We start from the raw sequence: 27,995 nt of genomic DNA, 5'->3' as shown, positions 1-27,995 counted from the left end.
TAAAATACGTTCAGTAAATAGTTATCACTTTTAAGGAATAAATGGTCTAAATATTTAAAATTGGATTGGTTTAGAAAATTCAGGTTTCTCTCCTTGATCATAGTTTCTTAAATGTGGCTTATTAAGGCTGTTTTGGCATACAGTCGGCAATCTAAGATTTGTTGAGTGAATGAATAAATGAATGAATCAGTCTTATGGAATGAATCAATACTGCTATTTCCACTTGACTGATGAAGTAAGTGAGGCTCAGAGAGGTTGGCCTCGCAGCTCTGGGCAGTGCCCAGGGAGGACCAATCACCTGCATGTAAGTGGCAGAGCCAGAAACAAGTGCAGCTTGACTGCTCACCATTGCAGTCATGCAAAAGCCCTTTCTCCCTAGAACAAAATGGCAACTGGCTAGGCAGACATGGAAACCAAGAATTTTTCTATGTTACTTGGTCCCTGGATCTGATGAGAGATGGATCTGCATGGTCTGAAACCTCAGACAACAGCTGCTAGGAGAGTTGTACCCAGGTGATAAATTGATTCACGAAAAGCAGCAGTTTTTTAGCAAGTTGTTCCAGAATAACTTGCTAGGTCATCAGAATAGTGTGAAAGGCAGGTCACTATCAAAGTGCCTCCCAGAACTCCATGCTCCATTACTGTTATTTATTTATTTTATTGTTCATTAAACTTTTTGGGGTGACATTGGTTAATAAAATTATATAGGTTTCAGGTACACAATAATATGAATCATTCAATGGTTTGAACTCTCCAGTCCAGTATCTTTACGGCCCTGGTAGATGGTCCTCACACAGACTCCTTCTCATGCATAAGCAACAGCTACACACAGAGTCCACTGTTGCCACTTAAGAGATACAGGACATACAATACATGAGTGTGGAAGTAAAAGCATTCAGAGAGTGTGAATGGAATTAATAAAAATCCAATAGAAAGGCTAGCTAAGGGCTGACTTCCTGTTAAGGGAGCACAGGGGTATTTACCTTGCTCCCTCCCTGCCATACTGAGGTCTTGGCAGTAATTGCTTTTCTTTATAGGGAAAGCTCCTGGGGGGAGGGGAGGAGGTGGGTTCTACCGCTTTAGCTCTCTGGTACCATAATTCCCTCTCCTTGTGCCTTTAGACCGGGGGTGGTAAAAAGCTTTGTGTTATTGTTAGTTCCTGGACACTTTCCCATTTCATTTTACATCTGTAATAGTCCTTCGTTAAATGCTCTGTCAGAATCCTGATTGATACAGAGGAGAAAACAATTTCTCAACTTTTCCTCTTAAGGGAGAGGGGGTTGTTAGCACTGTCCTAGAAAAACAGGGAATGGAAACACTGCCAGAATAGTATTTGAAGAGGGTTGTGGACTAGACCCCTTAGGTGAAAGAGATTTTGTGGTTATTCTCTGAGCCAAATTTTGCACAAGGGTAGGGCAGACAGACGTGCCTCGCTTTTCAAGACTCAGCAGAGTATGTTGTAGTGTACTATGGGGTCACTGGGATGCAACAGAAGATAAGCTAGAAGAACCAACTTCATTCTCAGCTCCAAGCTGAAGCTTGAGTCCCTTGCCTTTCATTTCTGACTGTGGAACCTGGGGACAATTAATCCTGCTGACTGTGTTTCCTCACCTCCCCCCAGATAGGTACAAAAACTTCATTCCATTAGTTTTGGGGAAGGATTAAAGGAGATCTTGTAGGTAAAATGTTGAACAGAGTGCCAAGTGCTTGGTAAGTATTCAAGTTTTTGACTACAAAATTATACAAAACCAAAAGGGTCAAAAGACCTCTCACAGTGTCCGAGTTTTATATTGCCGTGGCACAATTACTGCCACATAGTGGCTTAAAGAACGCATGTTTGTTATCTTAAGTAGCTGTGGGTAAAGAGCCCAGGCACAGCCTGGCTCTGCTCAGGATCTCACAAGGCTGATATGTAGGTGTTGGCCAGGCAGCATTGTCATCTGGAGATTTGACTTGGACAGGATCTGCTCTCAAGGTTTCTCGGGTTGTTGACAAAATTTGTGCGTTTGGAATTTACGGCAGCTTGTTTCTTAAAAGCTAATAACAGAGCGCTGGCTGGTGTGGCTCAGGGGGTTGGGCATCATCCTGTAAACCGAAAGGGCCAGTTTGATTTCCGGTCAGGACATATGCCTGGGTTACAGGTTCAGTTCACAGATGGGGTGTCTGCAAGAGGCAACCAGTTGATGTTTCTCTCCCTTTCTATCTCCCTCTCTTCCCCCCTCTCTAGAATCAATAGAATAAAAAAACAGTGACAAAAGATAGGGTCTCTGCTCTTTGAAGTCTCTGATTTAGAGAAGGGGAAGGTCCTCTTTTAAAGAGCTCACCTGATTAGGTCAGGCCCAAAGGGATAATCTCTCTTTTGAGTAATTAAGTATCAACTATTAGGAATCTTAATTACATCTCCACCTTTTCCATATACTGGAACATAATCTCAAGAAGGATATCCCATCACCTTTGCCATACCTATTGATTAGAAGGTTACAGGTTCTGCTCACATCAAAGGGAAAAAATACACTAAGACATGGTCACTAAAGGGTAGGAGTCATCACACCCCAGTGTGTGCACAACTGGGGTAAAGAAAGACAATATCAGCACTTTCATTTATACTCATTTTTATCACATCTTTTAAAAATTCCACTATTGTATAAAACTTGAAGTATACACACTATATTTGTATAATAGTAAAGGTGCATAATTAATAAAATATGCATATGTTGAAGGTGCTTTTGATAGGAATGTGTAATCAAAATACTGTAACCCATTCCAAACAACAGCTCTTTTCCCTACTTTCTCTTCCCACCTTTGCTAATTATCTGTGCAATCCTGTGCAAATTATTTACTCTATGTATCAGTGTATTCATCTGCAAAATTAGAATTAGAATCAATGCCCTTTCTACCTCTCAGATGAAGCTCTGAAGGGAAAGTGTTGGAAAAACATTTGGAAATAGATACAGTATATACAAAATAGGCAGAAAAGCAGAAAAAAGAAGAAAAATAGGCAGAAAAATCCTCTCTGATTTCAGATAAGAAAAACAAGAAATGTGCCTGCTCTTTTTTGCCCATTTGAGATTTCTTCCACATGTACGCAAGATGATGCTCCCAAGAGATTTAAAACACTATGGGGCTCTCTGGGATTTTATAACAAGCTCACTAAAACCCTTGAGACCCTGTTTCTTGGTTGTTCACTGCAAGAGCAACTTCACCTGAAATGTGATGAGTGGTATTCAGTTGCAGGAATGTCCTTAGCATTTTCTCCTCTTCCCTCATCCTTCAATCATGGAGAATGATGGACAAACAAATCTTCTATTTTGTTTCTTTCTTGCCATGGGGACAGCAGTTGAACCTGATCCTCCATATAGCCAAGCATCAGAACAGTAGATCTAACAGAACAGACTGTGGCCTGATAGAAGGAACCTTCACAAGGTATCAGAGGGACTTATGAGTCAACCAGACCTAGGTGTCAGGCCCTGGGCCTTAAGAAGTCTGTGGGTTTTTAGGAGCTTATTCAACTTTCTGAGCTTTAGTTTCCTTCTTTGTCAACCTTGCAGTTTTGTTGTATGGACTAGAGAGGATGGACTGTGGGAATGTACCCAGCATAGTTGCTGGCATTCAATAGGTGCATAGTAATGGCTCAATGCTTTTTTCCCTTTGGTAACTTTCAAGTCTTGGTTTGGCTTCTAATGAGCCATGTGGTCCAAGCCAAGTCATTTCTCTCTTTGGGTCTCTATCACGTGATTCTAAGGAGTCCTAGGCTTCAAAACGCCAGAACTGCTGTACAAACAAGTTGCCATGGGGTCCAGGAAAACACACATGTAGGCTTCCCCCATGTCCTCTTCCTGACCGTAGTGTGGGGTTTAGTGTCATAAGTCCTAGATCACTTAGTTTTGGAAAAATAGCCAATGAAAGCATTGGACTTGTGTTTTGCAAAGAAGCTAGATGCTGCTTCTTTGTATACTTAACACTGTGTAGTGTGGGTTGTAATCATAGAATGAATGCTGCAGAAATGTGGTATATGACGAACTCATTTTAGAAAACTAATGAAAGTATAGAAGGACAGCAGGCTTCTTTGTTTGTTTGAACTAAGTAATTGCTGTATTGCCGCATTACTTTAAGCAGAAGTAACCCAGAATTTAAGAGGAAATAAGCCAAATTGATCTGAATCCTATTTCTTAACTTTATATAATGCCACTACACAAAAATAGGATGTGCTTGCCTATCACCAGGAAAACCCGCTGGGACTTTTAAAAATAGTTATTTCAATTCTGAATTTTAAAATAGGAACTAAAAAGTTCTAAGCAAATATAGAAAATTGGCATGGATATTAAAAATTGTGTGTCTATTTTAAACTAGTGTTTTCCTTTTCCTTGTTACAAAAATAACATATTCTTAAGGTAGAAAATGAAAAACAATTCTGAAAAAGAAATAACTTTACTATTTAGCCACTGAGAAATGTGCACCATTAACATCATTTTTGGTGTGTTTCTTTCTAGTCACATACATAGGTATACTCTGCATTTGTGTTCCAACATGCACACACACACACTACCTATTTATTGACAATGTTTATATTTATGCCCTAGCCTCACTTTCTCAAACTCACAGGCAACTCCCAGTTGGCCAATGGTGCAGGTTTGCCCAAGACTGATGGTTTCCTGGGATGTTGGACTTGCTGTACTAAAAACTGAGAATCTTGGGTCAATGGCCCACTGGATGACCAAACCACACCTTAAACTTAGCAAGTACGAAACTGAACTCCACATTCCCACCCCAGAACTCTTGCTCCTTCAATGGTCTGATCTTAATTAATGAATGGTACTGTCTTCCATCCATGTGACCAAGCCAGGAATTAGGGACCAATTCCTCTTCCTCTCTTTCCATCTAACAGTGAACCTGGTACCAAGTTCTGAGTATCCCTGTCTGGTCAGTAATTCTTACCTGGATTACTGCTATGAGTTCTAACCAGATCTCCTGCTTCCAGCCATTCCACTACCCCGTCCCCTCATTTTATACAAATTCCACCATTTTACACTAATCCCAAGAATTCAAACATGACTACATCACTCTGCTGCAAAGAACCCCTCATTGCCTCTCATTGCTTTCAGGATAAAAATCCAAACTCCTTAAGGTTCTGCTTACCTCACTAGTTTTGTAGCTATCTCTATACCCTGTCCTTCCCATGGCCTCTTCCCCAACATATGAACATGCTGTGGAATTGGGCCTGTTTTCACAAACCTTCAAGCTCCTGGTTTAGATGACAGGCTCTCCTAGGAAGCCTCCTCTGAAGCCTTGTAAATATTTTATGCTCTCTATAATAAGTTTATGTGACTTACAATCAGCAGAATTTTGAAGTGCAGTTGGTGAAAAAGTCTTTAGAAACATACCAGGAGATCCTGTATTAGACTGCTTTCTCCTCAACACCCATAAGGCAAATCCAACAGGGGACTGACTACCTCTTGGTCTGTTGAGTTGAACAGTGTTTCTCCACCGTGAGTGCATATTAGAATCACTGTGGGAGCTTTTCAAAATTTCTCATGCTCTGGCCTCATTTGGCCAGAAATTACTTGATTGGTCTGAAGTGGGATCTAGGAATCAATAAAATTTCTTAAATCCTCGCCTGAGGATATATTTATTGATTTTAGAAAGAGAGAGAGAGAGTGAGAGAGAGAAACATCAATGTGAGAGAGAAACATTGATTGATTGCCTCCCATATGTGCCCTGACTGGGGATCAAACCCACAACCTAGGTATGTGCCCTAACGGGGGATCAAACTTGTAATCTTGTGGTGTACGGGATGATGTTCCAACCATCTGAGCCAGCCGACAAGAGTGGAATCAATAATTTTTAAAGATCCTCAATATATATATCAAAGGTTGAGAACCCTCCCTTACTTATGTCACTCCAGGGGCACCTGGTATTTACACAGCAATTTTTTGCCCATCTTAAGCTTCCCGTGGGCTTCCTCAGCTATTGCTAATCACAAAAAACCCAAACCTCTAGCAGGAGAAGCATTCCTCCCTGTATAGCAGGAGCCAGCTTTAGCAGCAAGGTAGTGATAATGTGATCTCCATGTTTCTGAATCCTACTCTTATTTCTCAGTTGGACTAAACTCAGGAGGGAATGCAATAAATTTTCATCCTTAAACCCCAACAGAGAAGGAGAGATTAAGATACATTTGACAAGAATAGTTCTCAACCAGGGGTGATTTTTGTCCCCCCAAAGGACATTTGGCAATGGCTGCAGGCATTTTTGGTTGTCACAACTAGGGGTGTGTGTGCTGGCATCTGTTTGGTGCAAACTAGGGAAGCTGCTAAATGTTCTGTAATGCACAGGCCAGTCCCCTACAGCAATGAATTATCTGGCCCAAATGGCAGTAGTGTTGAAGTTGAGAAATCCTGATTGAGAGAAGAGATGATCCCAAAGCTTCCTTCTAGCTTTCAAATGCTTGTGCCAGTGATGAGCTGTGGAAGAACCTTTGAGTACAATGTGGAACTTAGAGCGAAGTAGGCAGATAAATAAGTTAGATTCGGAAAGAAGGAAACAGTTAAGTGCAGATATGGACAAGTTTTAAGGTACAGATGGGTAAATAGAGGGATGCATGTTGTTGGGGTTTTCTCTTAACTATTTCTTCAATTTAAATGATTTCCTATACTTGAACTTGGCATTAGCATCTCCTGGGGACTTGTGAGAAATGCAAATTCTTGGGCCCCACCCAGACCCACTGAATCAGAAGCTCGGATCAGGGCCCAGAAATCTGTCTTTTAATAAGACCTCCAAAAGATCTGATGCCTGCTTAAGTTTGAAAACATTATTCTAGATTGCTTATATGTCGACCTGTTAAAAGTTCTGTTGTCATTTGGTACATTGCATACCTTCAAGGGTCAGTTTCATTTTGGGGAAGAGTAGGGGTAGGTGGATTGCAAGAGAGCTTATGAAGAAGCCTAGCTAGTCTGCAGGAGAGATGAGCTGGAGGTAATGCTTCCTGACAAGCCCATTTAGTGAATTTACTCTTTCATGGGATAGCTGTCATAAACTGTTTTAAATGACAGTGCAACCAGGCATGCTGGGTGGTCAACAACATTAACATTTGGGTAGACATTTAATTGCCTGGGAAAAGGAAAGGAGAAAAAGGAGATGAGTAAATTATAGAAAGGGTTCAGAGGGTCGGAATATAGAGGATGGCCTTTTTCTATATTTACCCATTGCAAGACTTAATTGAATCCTGCTTATCTCACTCATCCCACCTCCACATCCGGATTTTTTCCATTGAAAATTTCACAGCTTAAAGGTGAGCCAGGATTTATCATTCCTAGTATGAGACTGAGGCCTTGCTATTTCAGAGATGGCTTGAAGGAAGGAATGCGCCTGACCCATGAGAAATGCCAGTGAAATGAAAGAGGCCTGACATTTGAAAAATCTACCAGGCCGCTCTCCTTTCCCTTCTTCTCTGAAGGGATTTAGGCACCTTTGTCCTCCAAAAGCTGTGCTGTGAGAGCCAGGTGAGGCCAAGATAATGCCGCTTCTTTTAGTGAGTTCTCATTCCAGCTCCTCATCCCTGAAGAAGTCTCTTTCCCTGTTGGTTTCCTCCTCATCTGGACTCTTCCCTTCCTTTCTTTCCCTCCAGGACTGGTGGAGGAATAAATATGTTACAATTTGAGGGGGAAAATCTCTTAGGGGAGGATGTGATGATAAATATACTACAGTGGGGGGTGTTCTCCAAGAGAGGCAATAAGGAAAAAATTTCCCTAGTGAATTTAGACTTGCTTTGAATGAAAGGAAGTGTTCCAGGTCAAAAGTGATATGATGGCACTCATGGAGTAATTAAGCAATGTTAATATACGTGAGTGGATCAGAGAGCTGTTTTTCTTGGAGCCTTTAAAAGGGCAGACCAAATAACAAAACCCTCCAGGATGTCTTCCATAGGATCTAGCTCATGTAAATGTAGGCATGCATATGTATTCATCCACACATGAAGCAGATATTCATTAAGCATCTACTGTATGCCAAGCACCATTTTAGGGTCTGAGGATGCAGAGTTAGATAGAACAGTTCCTTTGCCTTGGACCTCGGTACTTGCATTTCACTACAAGAGACAAATAAACATGTAAAAAGACAAACGTGGTGATTACAGATGATGGTAAATGCCCCGAGGGAGAGTGTAACAAGGGGATGAGGGTGGAGAGTGGCTAGAGGAATGCATGTGTGAGCAATGAGATCTGGGAAGGTGTCTCTGAGTGACTGAGTGTTGAGCTAACCCTTCAAGGTTAAGAATGCGCCAGCCATTCTGGGGTGGAGAGGGGGCAAAGGGGAACAAATAGAAATTTTAGGCCTATGTCAGGCTCTGGAAATGTGAGCTCAGGAGGCTATTTGAGTGTATATAGAAAAATTATCTGTAATATGGCAACAAGTCCAAAAGTGGGACTGCAAGTCTGTCCTTCTAATGGGCCCGCCCAAAGATGATTTATTTTCCTACAAGAATATACCCCTGGCTGATTTTGCTACATAGTATATATGAATTAAGAGCCGAGACTCTGTGAAGTTACACATGTTAAACTTGTACACGATGCAATAATTTTGATCCGATAAGCAAAGATAACTCCAAAGTTTATGATACATTGCTGTGATGGACATTAATCAATTTTGTCTCTGGAAATCTTAGTCTTGTTTAAAGACAAAGACTATGTAAAGCTGAAATGCTCTTGGGGAACAGTTTCATCATCTTATTAGTTTCCTCATTAATGAGTGAGTTGAAAAAAATCTTTGACACCTGTTCATTTGATAGTTGATTGCGAGTCATGCTTTTAATTTCTTTAAGTTATACTTTATAGTAAGACTCACCATAGCTCAGCTTGGAGGTCTGGGGTTGAGGGAGCAGCCTTAATGAGGTCACAAAGCCCTAGCATTGTATACATTTTCACATGCAAATATCCTGTTAACTTAATCAAGCTCTCTAAAGGCTCTTTGTGTCAAACTGCTGACTAGAGTAGAATCTCTCCAGACCCTTCATCCGCCCTTGCTTTTTCCACGCTTGCCAAGTAACATTCTAATTGCTGAATTTGCATCATCAGTATTCAAGTATCAGGAAAGGTGAACCTTATAGGGAGCATGAGTATTATCATTTTTGTTAATTTATTAAAATTTTTGTAAATTAATACATTGACATCCTGACTGATGCATCTGCCTTTCCCATGAGTCAAGTTTCCAGGCCCCATCAGGAATGGGTGATTGAACAAAGCTGAGTTCGTGTGTAAGCAAAGAAGCTGGAGACCAGAGCAGGCGAAGGGAGACCCTGGCTGAACACTGCAGCCTCAGTGGCCTCTGCAGTCAACAAGAGAGGGCATCTCTAGCTTGTTTCTCTAACTTGATCAGTGGAGGTGGGATTGATGACCATCCTAGCTTTCTTCTCCTTATTGGGATGGCTCGAAAGCATTGTGTTCCTCTGCAAAGTTTTAAAGGTCACAGGAAGGAAGGTAATTCATATGTTCTCAGGGAACACATAACTCATTTATGAGGTCAGTCAACCTGCTCGCCCCTGATGTTAGTTTCATGTGCTCCCCACAGGCAGCACCCTGGCCTCCCCCCCCAACTACTTTTGGAAGCCCCAGCACATGGCAGACAGCTGGGATTTTGTGAGCACCATCTCCATGAGGAGATGCTAACACTCCTCCAGCTCTGGGGAAGGAGGGCCTGTGAGATTGTCCTGCCAAGCACCCAAGAAAGGATCATTCCTCTTGGCCGACAAGGCTCTTTTTTTATGAAAGTTGTCCTTCTTCCTAAGAAATAGCTCTCTTAATGATTTATCTGGTATTCTACTGAAAAGACTTTCTAGAAAGAAATTCCCAGATTGCAATACTTTTTTTTTAAATAAAATAACATCCTGTTTAATATTTAAAATGTGAGAGAGTAGCTGAATGTCCTACAGAAGGTGACTCAACACAAAGGCCTCTAGAGACAGCAACCCGGTTTGGGAAAACCTTCCATCTGACAAGGTTAGATTTAAAAAAACAGTATTTCCAAAGTGAAAAAATAAAAATTGAGATCTTGAGGCAACTGTTTCAGCTTCAGTGTCAACGAAGCGGTGCAATGATATGAGATGAAGCCTCGTTGTGAATTTAAACTGCATTTTTTCCTGATTACTAATGAAACCTGGTACTTTCCCTTCTGTTTATTGGCCATTTGTGTTTTCTGTTTTGTGCAATACCTTATCATGTATGTTACCCATTTTGTTAATTGATTTCTATGTATGCCTTTGTTAATTCACTTCTACATATGTGTATTTATATATTTATTTATATTTACAGGCTCCACTGACTCTTTGGACCCTGGCCATGCTGCCCTTGCAAGAAAAAGGAAGGAAAGAGAGAAGCAGCAAAATGAGAACAGGGAGGAAGGAGAAGAAGGTCCATATACTTTTTAACCAGTATGTCGTGGCCCACAGGAAACCTGCTAGAATTCTGACTGGAACTGCACTGACTCTTTAGACCCATTCAGGGAGAACTGGTATCGCTGTGATATTGACTTTCCCAGTGAAGAGCGTTTCTACCGCTCAATTCAGTTTTTGAATGCATTTCACCATTGGTCTGTAGTTTTCTACAGAAAAAGCACAGAGGACTTCCTCCAAAACTCCATTATGAAACAGATGACAGCAACCAATCGTCTAGCTGTGAAGTGAAGCACCCTTGGTCGTGGCACATGCCCTGTCATTTTGTATCACCGATAAGTGTTACGGATGTTTTACGTGGGATTTTTACAACTATACTCAAGAGTAAGATGGGCTAATCCTTTTTTTAAAAAGCTTATTGAGATATAGTCCATGTATTGTATAACTCACCCAGTTAAAGTGTGTGAGTCAATGGGTTCAGTACAGTCAGAGCCACTCAAGTGATCCCACTGATACAGCCCTGAACTTGAGCACATCTTCATCACTCCTCAGAGACACTCGCTACCCATCAGCAGTCTCTTCCCTCCCCAGCCCCTGATTTGCTCTCTGTCTCCTTGGATTTGCCTGTTTTGGATATGTCCTGGAAATAGAATCATACAGGCAATTTTTTTCTTTCACTATTTTTGTTTGCTTTAGGTACCAACTTATGTCAGTTAATTTTTCAAACTAATAGGTTTTGTGCAAAGTTAAAATAGCTGTTCCTTGGATGGTTAAAGAAAGACATCTATAAAATTGTGCCTGCAGGGGGATATTTTGGGGGAGGGGCAAATTTTTAATCATTAATGCTTGAAGGATCATCCTTATATTAAAGGTAAGAATATCTATTCATCTCATTAATATATTTATGGAGGAAACCCTATATGGTTTTGTCAATAAATGTGGGAAGATATCCACAATATTAATCTATGATCTTAAAATAAATCCTCTGAAAAACTAGGAACATAATAGAATATCTTCAGCTCATAAATAGCTTCAAAAATATGGTGATGAAAGTTATACTCAAGGAACCCTCCTTTCAAACCTTGGAGAAAAAAAGAATCCCGGGGTCATTTCTGTCTCACAGTGGACGGCAATCCTAGCCCTCACTAAAGGAAAGGGGAAAAACGTCTGACAATTGGAAAGAAACAACTGCCATTATTTGCAAATGATATTTGCATTAAAAAATCAAAGAAAATATCAGAATGAATAAGGCACTTTAGTAGGTTGCCAAGTATAAGATTACTCTGTAGAAATTGTGTTTCTGTGCATAGCAGCCAAGGTTGACATTTCCCCGCCCCACACACAACATATAAGAACTATTGAAAACCACATACGAAGGTTTTCCATGTGCACTTTTCCGCGCAGGTAGAGAATTACATGCTTTCAGATTTGAAGACACAGATTTCAGATTTGTTCCTACACAGGGTACTTTCCATTACACGGTTTGGCCTGGTTTTTTAAGGCTTCACCAGTACTGTGTCTTCAAATCTGAAAGCACGTAAGTAAGGACTTATGGTTTAGGGACATTCAGAGACTATTTTCTGTTTTCCCTTACTCTCTCTAAAGCTAGGTCAGACAAACATAGTTATCCACCTCCTGAGAGCACGTTTTGCCCCAGTATTTTCTCCCTGAGGTTGCTGGGTCAGGTTCAGGCAGGACCCTCAGGGTGGACTTGTCCTCCAGCTTGGCCCCATATCCTGGGAGCTGAGGACTCAGGCTCTGGGCCAGCAGGAAGCAGCAGGGGCTGTCAGCAGACTTGGGCTCCAGGTTTGCCTGCCTCTCCCAGGTCTTGCATTCCTGTCATTTGTGGCCCCCAGCTCTTCCTTGACATTGTTTTTAGTGCAGTTATTCTCCTAAATTATCTACAGATATATTTATCCACAATACATTGCTGTTTTATACCAAGAATGCTTTCTGGAAATGGAAGGCCCCCTTTCAGTTAAGTTGTACAAATTTGCTTTCTTTCTTTAATGCATGCTTAATAAATATGGGTTGAACAAAAAAAACCCCACTAAGTAGTACAATAAATAGTGAAATGGCTTGCACAAATAAATAAACAAGCTAATTAATTAATTAGTGTAAAACAACAACAACAATACAACTAAGGGCGACTAGCATGAGTGACTGTCACCAGTACATGGCATTATTTGGACACAGACATGTGTTTGCATCACACCCCAAAGCTGCATGGAACTTCTCGGACTTTCAACTTATAATATTCTACCCCCCGCCTTCATCATTCAGCAACTTTGTCCAGCTGCCTAGTTTTCCACAAGCATCTTCCCAGCAGCTGGTTACCTACCCCAATTTTCAGTGCAGAAGCAGGCATAGGTGGGTTCAATAACGTGAGGAGCCTGCTTCTCAGCACAGCAGTTGTCATTTACTGAGATGGCTATTGTCTCTAGTAGGGAAATGTCCACCTCGGAAGATAGGAGAACTCTTCTTTTCACTCTAAACTAGAAATTTCACCAGGGTACTGATTAGTGTTGCTTTCGTGCCTTTAGTTCAGAGTTTCAAAAATTTTCCAAAGGTGATTTCCTCAAAGAAATAAACAACAACAACAAAAACCATTTTCTGAGTCAAAGAGCATGGCCATGGATAATTTTCCCCAAAAATAGTTTGGCCAGACCATGCAATCTCTTTTAATGCTCTTTGTTATGCTAGGAAGAACCTCCCTTCCACCTCTACAAGGGGTTCTTGGAGGGAGGAATTGTGGTCAGAAAGCTCTTAGGAGCTGCCGTACACTCATCCCAGATCGCTGACCAAGCAAAATCCGCGTCAGGTAAGGGACGCCAGGTGTAGGCAGGAGTCAAACACTCCAGAGTACAATAACATCAAGTAGGGATTTCAAAACAGGCAAGTCCAAAGTCATGTCAACAGGAAGGAGATTCTTTTTAAGTACATTTTAAAACTGTGATAAAAGATACATAACCTAAAATCTCCCATTGTGAGTGTACGACTCTGGGCATTAAGTGCATTTACACTGTTGTGCAGCCATCTCCAGGAGTCTTCCATCTTCCCTGCTGACACTTTCACCCATTAAGCACTAATCCTGAAGATTCTTTTATATATATATATATATACATACACATACATATACACATATATAATCAGATATGATTCTTACATAGAGATATGATTCTTATAGAGATGTGATTCTTATAGAGATGTGATTCTTATAGACATGATTCTTATACATACATATATATGTATGTATATATATATATATTTAAACAGATTGTATGGCTTCTTTGAAAAAAAAACATAGCATTTGATTTGGCAAGGTGTGTTCTCTTCTTAGATATTGAAAAAAGTCAGAACTCATTCTTACTGATGAAAAATTGTCTTGTCATTGAAGTACCTACTGTTGACTTCATTTATAGGAGCCCTCCCCCCGCCCCCAGAGTCGTGAGACTGACAGAGGAGGGCTCCCATTAGCAGCAGAGGCTTGGCACACAGAGCGGTAGAATTATCTCCTTGGATGGTACTGGAGAAGAAGGGATGAAGTACCATCAGAATAGAAGGACTGAAAATAGGAAGGAGGTTTGAAGAGGAAGAGAGAAGTTAGGAGAGAACTACTCTGGCTACATGTGAGACGTGGCTGTTCGCTTGGACAGCGTGATGCAGAGTATTTCCACCGTCACAGGAAGTGCTGACAGAGAGTTGAGTTCCCAGAGTCAGACAGACTTGATTCTATGTCATTCACAAGCTCCATAAATTTAGTCATTTCCCCATTCTGAGCCTCAGCTTTCTCATCTGCAACAGGGGGATAATAACCTCCCATATGCTGTTGGTGGGTTTGTAAATTGGCGCAGCCACAATGAAAACAGTATGGAAGTTCCTCAAAAAATGAACATTCAAACCACCATGTGACCCAACAATCCTACTTGTGGGTATGGAAGCAACCTAAGAGTCATGGATAGACTAATGGATAAATAAGATGTGGTGCATGTAGACAATGGAATATTAACTCAGCCATGAAAAAGAATAAAATCTTGCCATTTGCAACAATACAGACAAGCCTAGAGTTATTATGTTAAGTGGTATTACAGGCCTGTGGACTGAATCCGGCCCTCTACCTTGTTTTATCTGGCCCAGCACCTTGTTTCTACCCAGTGGCAGGGTCAAGCTCCTCGCCCCTAGTTAAGGACTAGTTACATTTATACAGTCCTAAAATTACATTCAGCCCTTTGAAGGCAACCGAGAAGCTGACATGGCCCCTGGTGAAAAGGAGTTTGGCACCCCCGCTGTAGAACAATCAGATAGCTGGTCACCAAAAATCTGTTTTCCTTTCTTTCTAGGCATCCAACCAGCCCACATTTCCCAGCCTTTCTTATAGTTTGGTGTGGCCACAGGACTGAATTGTGGTCACTGGAATATAGGCAACAATGTCCAGTACTATTTTTAGCTAAAACCTCAAAGAGGTGTCCAACCTTTTGGTGTCTCTGGGCCACACTGGAAGAAAAGAAGTTGTCTTGGGCCACACATTAAATATACAAACACAAATAAAAACAAAAAAAATCTCATAATGTTTTAAGTAAATGTGTTGAGCCACATTCATAGCCACCCTGGGCTGCTGTGGCCTGTGACTCATGGGCTGGACAGTCCTGTGAGAGCTCTCTCCACTATTTTACTTTTTTGCCTGCTGTGTGCAAGTAACAATAAATCCCTAAGCTATGGATGAGCCACAGGCAGACGCCCCAAGGTTCTGGAATCACTGCACGGAGGACAGGCAGACACTGATTAGGACAGTTTCCTTTTGATCATTATGTGAGTGAGAAATAAACTCACATTGTATGGCACTCTTTTTTTTACTGCAGAACTGTTTAGCCTACAATACTTTATAGTGCTGAATGAAATAACGTAAGCAGTGTCCATCATAGTACTTGATAGCTGGTGAATGCTCAGTGAATGAGAGCTGTCTTTTAATACTTAAGAGCAAGGTCTATAGAACATGAGATTTGGTTTAAATGAAGGCTGTGCTACTTAGCTGTGTAATCTTAAGCAATTTGCTTAAACACAGAGAGCTCTTCCTTCTTTTTTTAAAAATTGGGGGATAATATTAATGAAAAAGATTACTAAAATTAAGGCAATAGATAAGTTTTCTCTCATTCAGAAGCCTCCTCTATCCCTGCATAATTTAACACTATTTAAGCCAGTTATTGCTTTTCCACACTGCAGTATTGATTACAGCTCTCAGTAAAGACAGCCTGCTGGGCTCAAAGGTGCCATTTCCTTATGTGGAGTCAAGAATTTCTGCACCATGGATGATCCACTATAGAGGCACCGTGATGAGTCTGCAATCCTCTGGTAACTGCAGGACATTTAGGCTCAGGGAATTATCAACAGGGACAGAATCAGCAGCCCTCAAGTCCAGAAAGGCTAGAAAGGAAGCATCAGAATTTTAACAGATCTCAGGAAAACTTAACAAGGCCACGAACCATTGGCAAGTTTTTCTCCCTTGCCAATTGTAAGGTAGGTAGAGAGGGAAGTGAACTTGCTTTCTCTTTATTTTTAACTTTTTTATTTTTCAATTACAGTGGACACTTGGTATTATTTTATATTACTTTCAGGTATATAGCATAATGGTCAGGCATTTACATAACTTATGAAGTGATCCCCCCTTAAATCTAGTACCCACCTGGAACCATAGTTATTACAATATTATTGATTATATTCCTATACTCTACTTTATATCCCCATGACTATTTTGTAACTACCAATTTGTACTTACTAAACCCTTCACCTTTTTCATCCAGCTCCCCAATCCTCCTCCCATCTGGTAACCATCAGCTCTGAACTTGTTTTCAACTACCTGACAAGGTCAGGTTCTTTATTACAGGCTCTTTAACAATGGACCCCTCAATTCCAGCTTTCTGTGTTTTGTAAAAACAATCAGGAATGCTAATGTACCCAAAGGGGTACACAATGATTGAAGCCTTTCTATGGGTTTGGTGGAATCACAGGGCTGAATCAGGCTATGGTCAAGGACTGAGATCTGCAGGTTGGAACTGGGGTGGCATTTCTTCCTTTCCAAGCAGTGTGAGCCAGAAGGTTTGTTAGAGAAAATCAGAATAAAACAGAAAGAAAACAAGGATGGCAACTAAGTCCAAAGGACCAGAGGCAAAATAAGAAGTCCTCAGGGGTCCAGGAGTTAGAAATCAAAATACTTGCGAATATCTGAGTTGGGAATAAAGGGGCAAGGTTCCAGGCAGACTTCAAGGGCCCACTTCAGGAATCAAATCCATCTTGCAATTGTGTGTCAGTGTGGCTCACCGAGTCCAAAGCAAAGACAGTGAATTTGTGGAGAACATACAATTTTAATTTAAGATGCCCTGGCCACATGGGAGAAGTGAGAACATGAATAGCTGATGTAAGCTAAGGGTTTTCTAAAGGAGGAAGAGCAGAATGAATGAATACATAATCACTTAGTTTTGCAGTAAAATAGCAGAAAAAGCACAACTACCTAGGAGACGCACCAGCAACTCAGCTAGGTTTGGAGAATCATTAGGAAGAGAGGGTTTCTCAGCATGTGTTTGGCAAATGGCCTGTACCAGTATTGTTTAAGAAAACTGTTAAAATGAAGATTCCAGGACCATGGGGGGCTAGAATTCTGATTCCATAGAGCCCTTTTCTGATTGGCCAGGAGTCCAGCGTTGGGGGTACCAGAAGGGAGCTTGTGAACATGGCTGTTTTAAACCAGTGATACATGGCTGCAGAAGAGGAAGGGCATAAAGAATGAGCAGGATATATCCCGGGTGAAAGCATCATTTGTTGGTTGCTTTAGACTTGTACCTCTTACCCATTCATGGACTCCAGCAACCTATCACCTTGGCTTTGACTTTGGGGAACTGCTTTTCCTCCTGTTTGGCTATTTTCCTCTACCAGGTCTTCTTACTTGTGCCTATCCCAACACAACCTGGGCCTCTCTCCTATATAAGGCCTGGGGGCAGGTTGAAGCAGAAACAACTGGTCCTCATCACCATAGATCCCTCTTCAAGGCAAGTGGCTTCTACCAATCATACTCAGAGGATGCCTGATAAACTCTATGAGGGGAGGATTTGAGAAGGAGAATTCAAACCACACAGGTGACTTGGAGACATTCCTCATAGAGGTTATTAGGCATCCTATCTCCTTCTCTCACGAGGGACTGGCCTCATGGTGCTTATATGGTGTTTGTCCAGATTATTCTGACATGGCATTTTTCCCATAGTACTAGGCACAATTAGGGTGTTAATAAATGCTTACTGATGGTGTCAACTCACTCTCTTCTTCAAGGCCCCAATCTGGAAGATCCTATTCTAAGAGAGAGAGGAAGGAAGAGAAACATCATCTTGTTGTTCCACTTATTTATGCATTCATTGGTTGTTGCTTAGATGTGCCCTAACTGAGGATTGAACCTACAACCTTAGCCTATTGGGACAATGCTCTGATCAACTGAGTTAGCTGGCCAGGGCTGGAAGAACCTATTCTGAATAACAGCATTGCCTCCTAAAGAATATGTACTGGACATTAATATCATGCTGATCAAATCAAAGGAAATGATTAATACCATTTCCTTTTCTTATCAGCCACATATTGATAAGAAAGCAATATGTTATAAGTTTAACTGAGAGCATTTTTCACCCCACTGGTATGTTAAATAATGGATAGTTTCTCATACTTTATGAAATATGTCACATACAGACAAGTCTTGTTTATGTCACATACTAGAATGATAATAAGCACACATTGTGGTGGGTCAGAGTAAAGAGATATGCTTTATCAGGATGACTTATTTCTAATAAATACAACAAAATAGAGGCAGTACAAGCCAATGAAAAGCATTACATTTGGCATTTGACTGGATAGGGGTTTAACCCTCAGTTTCTTCATCTGTGACCTGAAGACAATGGAACTTATCTCATGGTATGGCGAGAAATAAACAAAATGATGATTTTGACAAAGACTCAAATACACCCTGCAAATCATGGGCAATTTCATTAAATAGTTAATATTAAATATAAACTTAAATCAATTCAGGAAGTAGCACAAGGTCTTCCACGTAGTTCAGAAGACATTTCGGCAGGCTATAGCGCAGGCTGTCTTTGGGTAATCGTGACGAATAAGAGTCCTCTCTGAAAGCTACCACAGGTGTTTAAGGCTCAGTAGATGTGGCTTAGAAAGTTTTCAACCACTGACCCCTTCAGAATTGCTTAGTAAAATTAATCTGTCAGAATTAATGGGGAAGCACTATGGGATTTGTTTACTATAGTGACGACTAAGACGATAAGATGCCTTCTACCCCCACTAATGTGGTGTTGGTCCATACAACTAAAAAAGAGGAAAAACTGGAACTATTAGTTAAGTAAATAGGGGAAAAATCGTTTACTTTGAGATGATGCAATTACATATTTGGAATTAGGTAAAAAATTAACAGAAATAATAGAACTTAATAAAATAGTAATTTAAGAAAACAATTCAATAGCTTTTATGTATACTAACAATAATTAGAATGTATAATGAAAGACTCAATTTACAATAGCAAAATTAAGAGAGAAAAAGAAATTAACTAGGCGCAAACTTAAAAACAAACGCTCCAAACCTATAAGAGAAAACATTAAGCCCTCCTGCAAAATGCAAGAGGAGACATGAATGAATGCCATGTTCTGGGGTGGAAAGACAATATTAAAAGATGTTTCCTTTGCAATCTGAATAAAAATACCATCAAAGTTTTTTTCCTCTTCTGGCACTAGTTGCTTGTAAAGCTAAGTGGAAAGAACAAAGCAGCTAAATATCCAGAAAAACCCCTAAAAAGACAGGGAATGCTGAAGTGGGAGGGCTGGCTCTACCAGGCATTAAAATATACTACACAATGATTAGCTGTAAAGGAAAAGGTGAAAAACTGGGAAAGACAGGAATGAGAGCTAAACTGTCCTGAACACACCTTATTTTGTAGTTTTGGCTTTAGAATCATGTAAAATTTTATATAATTGTAAAACAAAATTATAATCGTAGATAAAGATCCTAAAAACTGAAAGCAAAATGGAGCAAATGAACCTGATAGTTTTATGGTGTAGAGATCTAACTATGGGGTAGAAGCTAAGATTTTTAAAATATGAGTTACCATCCACAGAGAGATCTAACTTATGGAGAAAAAGAACTTAAAAATTAACAACTTTAAAAATTCATACCAGAAAGCAAGGAAACTACTAAACACTATTAAATTTAAACAAAAGAAACCAATAGCCAATTGGTTAACTATGGAACAATTCACATTTTCAAAGACATAATAACAACAAAAATAATTGAGTATATTAAAAAAATCCATGAATTCTTTTTTTTTAATTTTATTTATTTATCTTTAGAAGGGAAGGGAAGGAGAGAGGGAGAGAAATATCAATGTATGGTTGCTTTTCGTGTGTCCCCTGCTGGGAACTGGCCCCTGCTAGGAACTGGCCTGCAACCCAGGCATGTGCCCTGACTGGGAATCGAACCGCCATCTTTTGGTTTGCAGGCCCATGCTCAATCCACTGAGCTACACCAGCCAGGGAATTCTTAATAATATTGGGGGACCTCACTAGTCACCTATGGAGGATGCTACAAAAGTAATTTGTTATTCTGAAAATTGGTAAAAAGGGCCAAATAAACCATATTCTACCTTTTGTGTACAAATCATACCTCAGCAAACAAAACAGTTATTGAAGTCCTTCTTTACAAAAGAACTCTGAATAGTAAATAACAAAGAGATGATAGTGTCAGAGAAACACCACTTTGGAAACCCCAATGAAATAATGAATCTAGGCAATGTTCCTCCATGAGAGCTAACACCGTATGAGAGCACCAGTACGTGTAAAGCTTTCTTGCTAGAAAAGAGACCTGAAGCTGGTCAGGCTTCAGCTACCTGTTAATAGAGAATATAGAATGTGAGTAATGCTATGAAACTAACCAAACTTGTATCTCCAAAAAGTAAATGGCAAGGATGAAAAAAAGATGAATAGGCAACTAACAGATTAAAAGAGACTTCGGAGACATTTCCATCTCTTGCAATGTTTAAACCTTATTTCGATCATAGTGAAAAAAAACATAAATTAGACAGACAATCAGCACATGTGAGTAGTAGCAAAATATTTGATTGAAAGGAAGCTTAGTTTACATTTTTAGATATGACCATGGGTTTGTTGTCTAATCTCTAGAAAGATTCCTTACCTTCAAGATACATACTGAATATTTTGGGATGAAATAATATGATGTTTCATGAAAGGACACATCAAACTTTTGTTGGCCTTAGACACTTTTTGCTAATAGATTTTTGTAAATCTATTACAAAATCTATTTGTAATAGATTTTGGGGATCCTAAATATGGCCTTGTTTTTTAATGTGAGAAAAGATTAAGACATTTTATTTCATCTTACAAGTTCATTTTTTCCTTCTGATTTTAAAAGCAATTAAAATATTTCTGTAGTTTCTTACAAGTGTCATGGGCTCTGGCACCACGTTTGTTGTGCCCAAGGGTGAGTCTGTCCTGATCCGGGATTTGCTTCAGAATGATCCAGTGATGGAGAAAGAGAGAAGAAAGAAGATTTGTGGGGCAAAAGAGAAAAGAACATATAAAGTTTCAAAGACAAACATTGGCAATGCCCATGTAACCCTTTCCATGGGATTTGGTGCCTTGAAAGACTGACTGGAATGTTTAGTCTGCCTAATGGCCTTATACTCCTGTTGTGGAGACAGATGCCCCAAACTTTTAGAGTCTGAAGCCATTAGTCATTGCCATTGTCCAGCATCCCTGGTTTTGCTCTCTGGCTACCACAGCAAGCTTCTGACAATTGTCTGCCCTATGGCCTGCCCACACAGAGAAAATGCCCTGGTGAGGCTGAGGTGAATGTTAATTTGGCTTGATGGTCATGCTTCTCGTTCAATGTTAATCAACTCTACGATTAACACTGATAATACATCCAAGCTTCTGGACTTCTAAGGTAGAGAGAGGGCCAGACCACAGACCATAAGCAATGTCTGCTGGAAAGCTCTCTTCTGGCATTCAGCCTATTGCCTTCCTTTGGCCATCCTGACTCTTACAACGCATCTTTTTAAATTTTTTAATTTATTTGTTGTTCAAGTACAGTTTTCTGTCTTTTACTCCCATCCCAGCCCACCTTCCCCAGTGCTCCCCACCTCCCTCCCATTTTTGCCCCCCTTAGTTGTTGTCCATGTATCCTTTATACTTGTTCCTGTAAATCCTTCCCCTTTCCCCCCTGAAATTCCCTCCCCTATCCCCTCTGGTAACTGTCAGCCTGTTCTCTATTTCAGTGTCTTTGGTTACATTTTGCTTGCTTGTTTGTTTTGTTGTTTAGCTTTCTATTAAAAGTGAGATCAGATGGTATTTGTCTTTCACTGCCTGGCTTATTTCACTCAGCATGCTTTCCAGTTCCATCCATGCTGTTGCAAAGGGTAGGAGCTCCTTCTTTCTTTCTGCTGTGTAGTATTCCATTGTGTAAATGTACCATAATTTTTTGATCCATTCATTTACTTATGGGCACCTAGGTTACTTCCAACTCTTGGCTATTGTAAATTGTGCTGCTATGAACATTGGGGTGCATAGGTTCAAGGAAATAAAAGGCATCCAAATTGGAAAGGAGGAAACAAAACTGTCATTGTTTGCAGATGACATGATAGTGTACATGGAAAATCCTATAGACTCTACCAAAAAACTGCTCAACCTAATAAATGAATTTGGCAAAACAGCAGGATACAAAGTCAATATCCAGAAATCAAAGGCATTTTTGTATACCAGCAATGAAACAGCAGAAACAGAAATCAAGAAAAAAATCCCATTTGATATAGCAAAAAGAAAAATAAAATACCTAGGAATAAACCTAACCAAGGAAGTAAAAGACCTGTATGCAGAAAACTACACAACACTGAACAAAGAAATCAAGGAAGACACAAACAAATGGAAACATATACCATGTTCATGGATTGGAAGAATTAACATCATCAAAATGTCCATACTACCCAAAGCAATTTACAGATTCAATGCAATATCTATTAAAGTACCAATGACATACTTCACAGACATAGAACAAACACTTCAAAAATTTACATGGAACCATAAATGACCCTGATTAGCAGCTGCTATTTTGAGAAAGAAGAACAAAGTAGGAGGGATCACAATACCTGATACCAAATTGTATTACAAGACCACTATAATCGAAACAGCCTGGTACTGGCATAAAAACAGACATATAGAACAATGGAACAGAACACAGAGCCCAGAATTAAACTCAAGTCTCTATGGTCAATTAATATCCGACAAAGGGGGTAGCAACATAAAATGGACTAAAGATAGCCTCTTCAACAAATGGTGTTGGGAGAACTGGACAGCTACATGCAAAAAAATGAAACTTGAGCACCAACTTACACCATAAACCAAAATAAATTCAAGGTGGATAAAAGACTTAAATATAAGCCGTGACACCATTAAAGCCCTAGAGGAGAACATTGGCAAGAAAATCTCAGATATTTCACACAGCAACATTTTTACTGATATGTCCCCTAGAGCAAGGGACATAAAGGAAAGAATAAACAAATGGGATCTCATCAAAATTAAAAGCTTTTGCATGGCTAAAGAAAACAGTATTAAAATAAAAAGAGAACCAACTATATGGGAAAACATATTTGCCAATGATACCTCAGACAAGGGTTTAATCTCCAAAATATACAAAGAACTTACATGACTCTACTCTAAGAAGACAAGTAACCCAATTAAAAAGTGGGCAAAGGACTTGAACAGACACTTCTCCCAGGAGAACATACACAGGATCCAGAGACACGTGAAAAGATGCTCAGTATCACTAGCTATCAGAGAGATGCAAATTAAAACCACAATGAGATACCACTTTACACTGGTCAGAATAGCCATCATAAACAAAGCAACAAACAACAAGTGTTGAAGAGGTTGTGGAGAAAAGGGGACCTAATCCATTGTTGGTGGGATTGCAGACTGGTACAACCACTATGGAAAACAGTATGGAATTTTTCTCAGAAAACTAAAAATGAACCTGCCTTTTGACCCAGCAATTCCACTGCTAGGATTATATTCTAAGAACCCTAACACCAATCACAATGCATCTTCTCTTTCAATTTCTATATTCCCATGATATTCAAAATACATTTGTGGTCAACTGAAAAAAATTGGTGGTAATACTTTGAAACTCCTCCCACCAAGAGGTAGAGTCTATTTCCTATTACCTCCCTCCTTGAATCTAGGGTGGCCATATGACTTGGTTTGGCCAATAGAATGTGGAGGAAGTGACCATGTATGACCTCAAGAGACCTCATGGCTTCTGCTCCTGGTCTTTTGGAATCCTGAGGCTGCTCTGTATATAAGGCCAAGCTAGCCTGCTAGAAGATGAGAGACAAATGGCCCAACCGCCCCAATCATTCCAGCTCATGTGCAGCTGACTGCGAATGTGTGAGGAAGTCTAAGCAAGACCAACAGAAGAACCTCCTAGGTGAGCTCAACTTGCCAATGCACAGAATTTTAAGCTAAATAAATGGTTATTACTTTACGCTACTAAATTTTGGGATAGTACATTATACAACAGTAGATAATCAGTATTTGTGTTTTTAATAACTCCCCATTATGCCCTGGTTATTGCTACAATTTGTCTCTGAGAAGCCGTAAGATTTGCCTCTTGACGTAACAAAATTTGGATTTATCTTAGGCTAGCTCATGAGCTTCAATGGCTATAGCAGAAAAAAGAGCCCCTGCTTTTTCCAAAAAGATGCTAAGGGATTTGGTTAAATGGTATGGAAAATTTTGGGTTTGCCAACGCCCACTTGAGGAGAAAGAGAAGGGTTAAATACATAAAAACTGCATTTCTCAGACATAGATAGATTTCTGACCTTCAGCCGGCGGTCTGGATCTCCACTGCATAGGGAATTTACCGATACTTTGAATGACTTCCAGGCTGGGCTTAAGTTGTTCATCACAACCTAAGAAGAAAGAAAGAGAGGGATGGTTGTTGGGGGGAGGAAGTGCATGACATTTTCACACTTCAACATAAAAACTTCTTAAGAAGCATTGTGGCACTTACAAAAAGGACAATTTATGGAATGGGTGCCTTAATAAAAACCTGGAGTAGTGAGTTTTTTAAGCGTGTCCATGAAAGTAGGTCATTATGGGCAGAACTCCTGTGACCACTGGCCTGCCTGCTGATTTAAGAATAACAACAGTAATACTATCCAGTATGTATATACTGGGGATGAGCCATTCTATATAAAGAGGAGTTGGAATCAATAAGGTGGGGCTGCCTCTGGCTTCTGATAAAAGATCCTCTGCTCTGGAGGACTGACAGTCCTATGGCATAAATTCTTTCCTACTGAGGTCAGCCTAGCCAAAGGCTATTGGTGGGTGTGGGGACGGGGCAGGACAATTCTGCTGCTGAAGAACTGAATGATCTTTGGTAACCCATGACCTTGAATTAGGTCAGACTGCAAACCAGAAGAGAAGTTTCTAAAAGAAAATTTCCAGGAGATACTTACTCTAACTCTCCTAAGAAATACAGGGCAGATGCTTAGATCTTCAGTGCTACAAACTAAGTCTATAATATAGTGAAACCATGTTAAAAGCAGCGTACTAATCATGAACTTGGTTAAATCCTGCCTGAGGGTCCATATATGTCAAGTCTTATCCTGTCATCACTATGATTCAAATAATTCACTTTGTTTTAGAATGTATGAGTGTCTCTCTGAGACTGTATTGTGTACTCTAGTGCAGGGGTTTCCAAAGTGAGATTCCCAAATCAGCAGGCACAGTATCACTTGGGCACTTGTTTAAAATGCAAATTTCTAGGCTCCACTCAGACCTACAGACAGGAGCTTTGGAGAGTGGGCACCCCTAGGTAACTCTGATGTGTGTAACCACTGCTGGTCTTAGAATTGTAAAAAAAAAAAATCTCTATCCAAATAACATAATTATTTTATAAGTGATATTCTCTTCTACTGGATTCCTTAATGTAACTATGAATTATTCATTATTATAATTATTCCCGATCATGGGCTTACTATTAAATTTCTCTTAATTCACGAAAGTGGAAAAATAATTTTCCTGTGTGACTTTGTCTTGGGATGATCAAGGTGATCGTGAGAAGAAGAGTTAGATAAAATTGTCTGGGTTAGTTCAGAATTCTTACCTCTATATGGAAATTTTAAGAAGTGAAGATGTTTCATCATAACAGTTTTGAAAAATGCATTAGCAAATCAAAATTTCAACCAGAAATTTTCTCTGTAATTAAAATGGGGGACGTGCATGCCCACAAGGAAAAATCAGTGTTGTGTTGCTTGACTCACTGGAAAAGTTTACAATCCCATTTCTCGTGAGACTCCAGAAGCCCCTCAGCCATGGGGTAACAGGGAGAAGTTCTAGTGATTATTGGGACAGGAGACTTTACCAATATTAATGATGAGAAGAGAAATGCTGTCAGGGGCAAAGGAGAGAAGGACCTTGTGAGAGCAGTCCAATAATACACCGTCCTTCTGTACTCCCAGCACAAGCCTCCATTCACTGGCTGCAGTAAAAGCTTGAATGGATACCACTTCTGATCCTCCCCAAAGTTTATTTACCTCTGTGAAAGCCTGTCCCACCAAAGGAATCTTTAGGTGTGAAAAGATTCCATTCAGTGGTGGGAGACTGTCCCATTTGTATCTCAATCTATTTCCTAGGGATTAAGTTTCAGAGAATCACATTGTGCTATAACATGTAGTGGACACACTATCTACACTCAACTCCATTCATTTATTCATTCTTTTACTAAACACATTTTATTAAATGCCAAATATGCCCTAGATGCTGTCCACAGGTTAGTCCATTCAAGACCATTCAATTCTTGTCTACTTTAAGTGTAGCATATTTGTCTGTCTAATGCTCCCTGCAACTCTGTCACTTCAGGAAAATGGAGCCTGATTTCCAGTGAGTGGTACTGGGAACGCGGCACTCCCAGTATCATCCTACAAGTCACAAGGGCTCCTTCTTCCTTTGCCCCACCACTGGTAAGCACATTAGAGTCTTCTCCAAGCCAGTCATCAAAATTACCCCACTTCCTCCTTATCAATGTACTTCTCACTCCCACAGAATCTCTCTTAGACTTGTTTACAAATAAAATTAAAAAATAGAGATTGGGATTGGTTATTGAGTGGTGTGTAGCAGTGGGTAGTGGGCAGTTGGATAGTGAAGCATAAGTGGAGTCTCATTGAGAAAGGGGAAGGTGAGAGGGAGATGCACCTGGACCAAGCGGCTGCTGAGACAGGGCAGCTGTCCACATGGGAAGCTGGTGAAGTGCATGAACTTTCCCTGAGGAGGCAAGCTGCCTTTCCAAATTACAGTGAAGCTCAGGGTCAAAGAAATTCCATGCAAACTCCAGCTGTACCCCTTGAACTGTGAGACTGGGAAAGTGACTTGACCTCCCAAAAGTTCAGTTTATTCAACTACAAAATGGGGATAATAATAACCATGGCAAGGGATTGTCGTGAGAAATAAATAAAATAATGCATAGAAAATCACCTAGAACAATGCTTAGCACCTAGTCACTTTCATTAAATGCTCATATTTTTTATTATTAATAAGTTGCTGGCTATCTGCATTGAAGGACAATAATGAAAAATTTGAGTGAGAGAGGATCTTCTCTTCTGGTATCTAAATGAGAATAAAGAGTCCTCTTGAGAAGAATGAGGACTCCGTGTCTGAGCACATAGCTACAGATATTAAGGAATGAAAGGGGTTTCTCAAAACAGGTCAATTTGTCATCTTTAGGAATGAGATGGCATAGCTGAAGATGACTCTTCTCACCTCAGTTCGATGTACAAGCTGCTGAGTTGCATCATCGTTCATACGGAAAATTTCCAGAAAGGGGTCAGATTTACTGAAGAAATCCTAAAACAGACACATAAACACAAATGAGTTGTGTCCATTCTTCTGCACAAATATATCTAATTCATCCCTGGATCAAATATCCCTGGATTTGATCCTTCCCCATTTTACTCCTCATTCCTGTGATCCAGCCTTGGCTAGAATGAACAGTTCTGAACTCCACGTCCTTTGAGAAGTAAGTCTTTTGTAAAGACCAATGTATTCTTTAAAGACCAATTTAAATGCCAGTTCTCTGAGAAGCAATGTAGCTGCTGTCTTAAACATGTTAATTGTAATTACTGTAAAGCCCATGTCTGAGGTCTACAGTATCTTGATCACCTATGGGTCCGTTTCTATTACCTATTTCTTAGTTTTGCCTCTTGGTATACTTGCTAACTTTTAAATACCAGACACTGTGTAAAAAAAGATTATAAAGCCTTTAGATGAGTTTGTAGCTTCTGGCAAAGGCACAATATATTCCTTGATTCCTCTACTGCTTGGGTATATTCTTAAAGGGCTCCAATTAAAAGAGTGGGTGTTTATGAGGGCTATTCCCCCTTGACAAGCTCTTGAGGCCAATTTCTATTTGCAAGACCCTCCAAGGCTATTTATCTCCATACTCTCTTGGTCCTAGCTCTTTGTTCGGTTTCTCTCTGTGACATTTGCTCATTAGTGAATGCCTTGAGAGA

General features: G+C 40.1%; 1 protein-coding gene across 2 annotated transcripts in view; it reads right to left on the bottom strand.

The window, feature by feature from the left end:
* Positions 1-27,995, bottom strand: part of CPNE4 (copine 4) — a 407,594-nt gene that overhangs the window by 94,660 nt on the left and 284,939 nt on the right. For both annotated transcript variants that reach the window (XM_053669575.1, XM_037143900.2), the window contains exons 6-7: positions 27,247-27,330; positions 24,306-24,395 (exon numbers count right to left, since the gene is read on the bottom strand). In XM_053669575.1, coding sequence (XP_053525550.1) covers positions 24,306-24,395; positions 27,247-27,330 — 174 coding nt within the window. The remainder of the gene's footprint in view (positions 1-24,305; positions 24,396-27,246; positions 27,331-27,995) is intronic.

The sequence above is a fragment of the Artibeus jamaicensis genome, unplaced genomic scaffold, assembly GCF_021234435.1.
Source record: "Artibeus jamaicensis isolate MK-2021 breed Jamaican fruit bat unplaced genomic scaffold, CSHL_Jam_final contig_519, whole genome shotgun sequence".
In the NCBI taxonomy this organism is placed as follows: Eukaryota; Metazoa; Chordata; class Mammalia; order Chiroptera; family Phyllostomidae; genus Artibeus; species Artibeus jamaicensis.
This window is presented reverse-complemented; position numbering and strand designations above follow the sequence as displayed.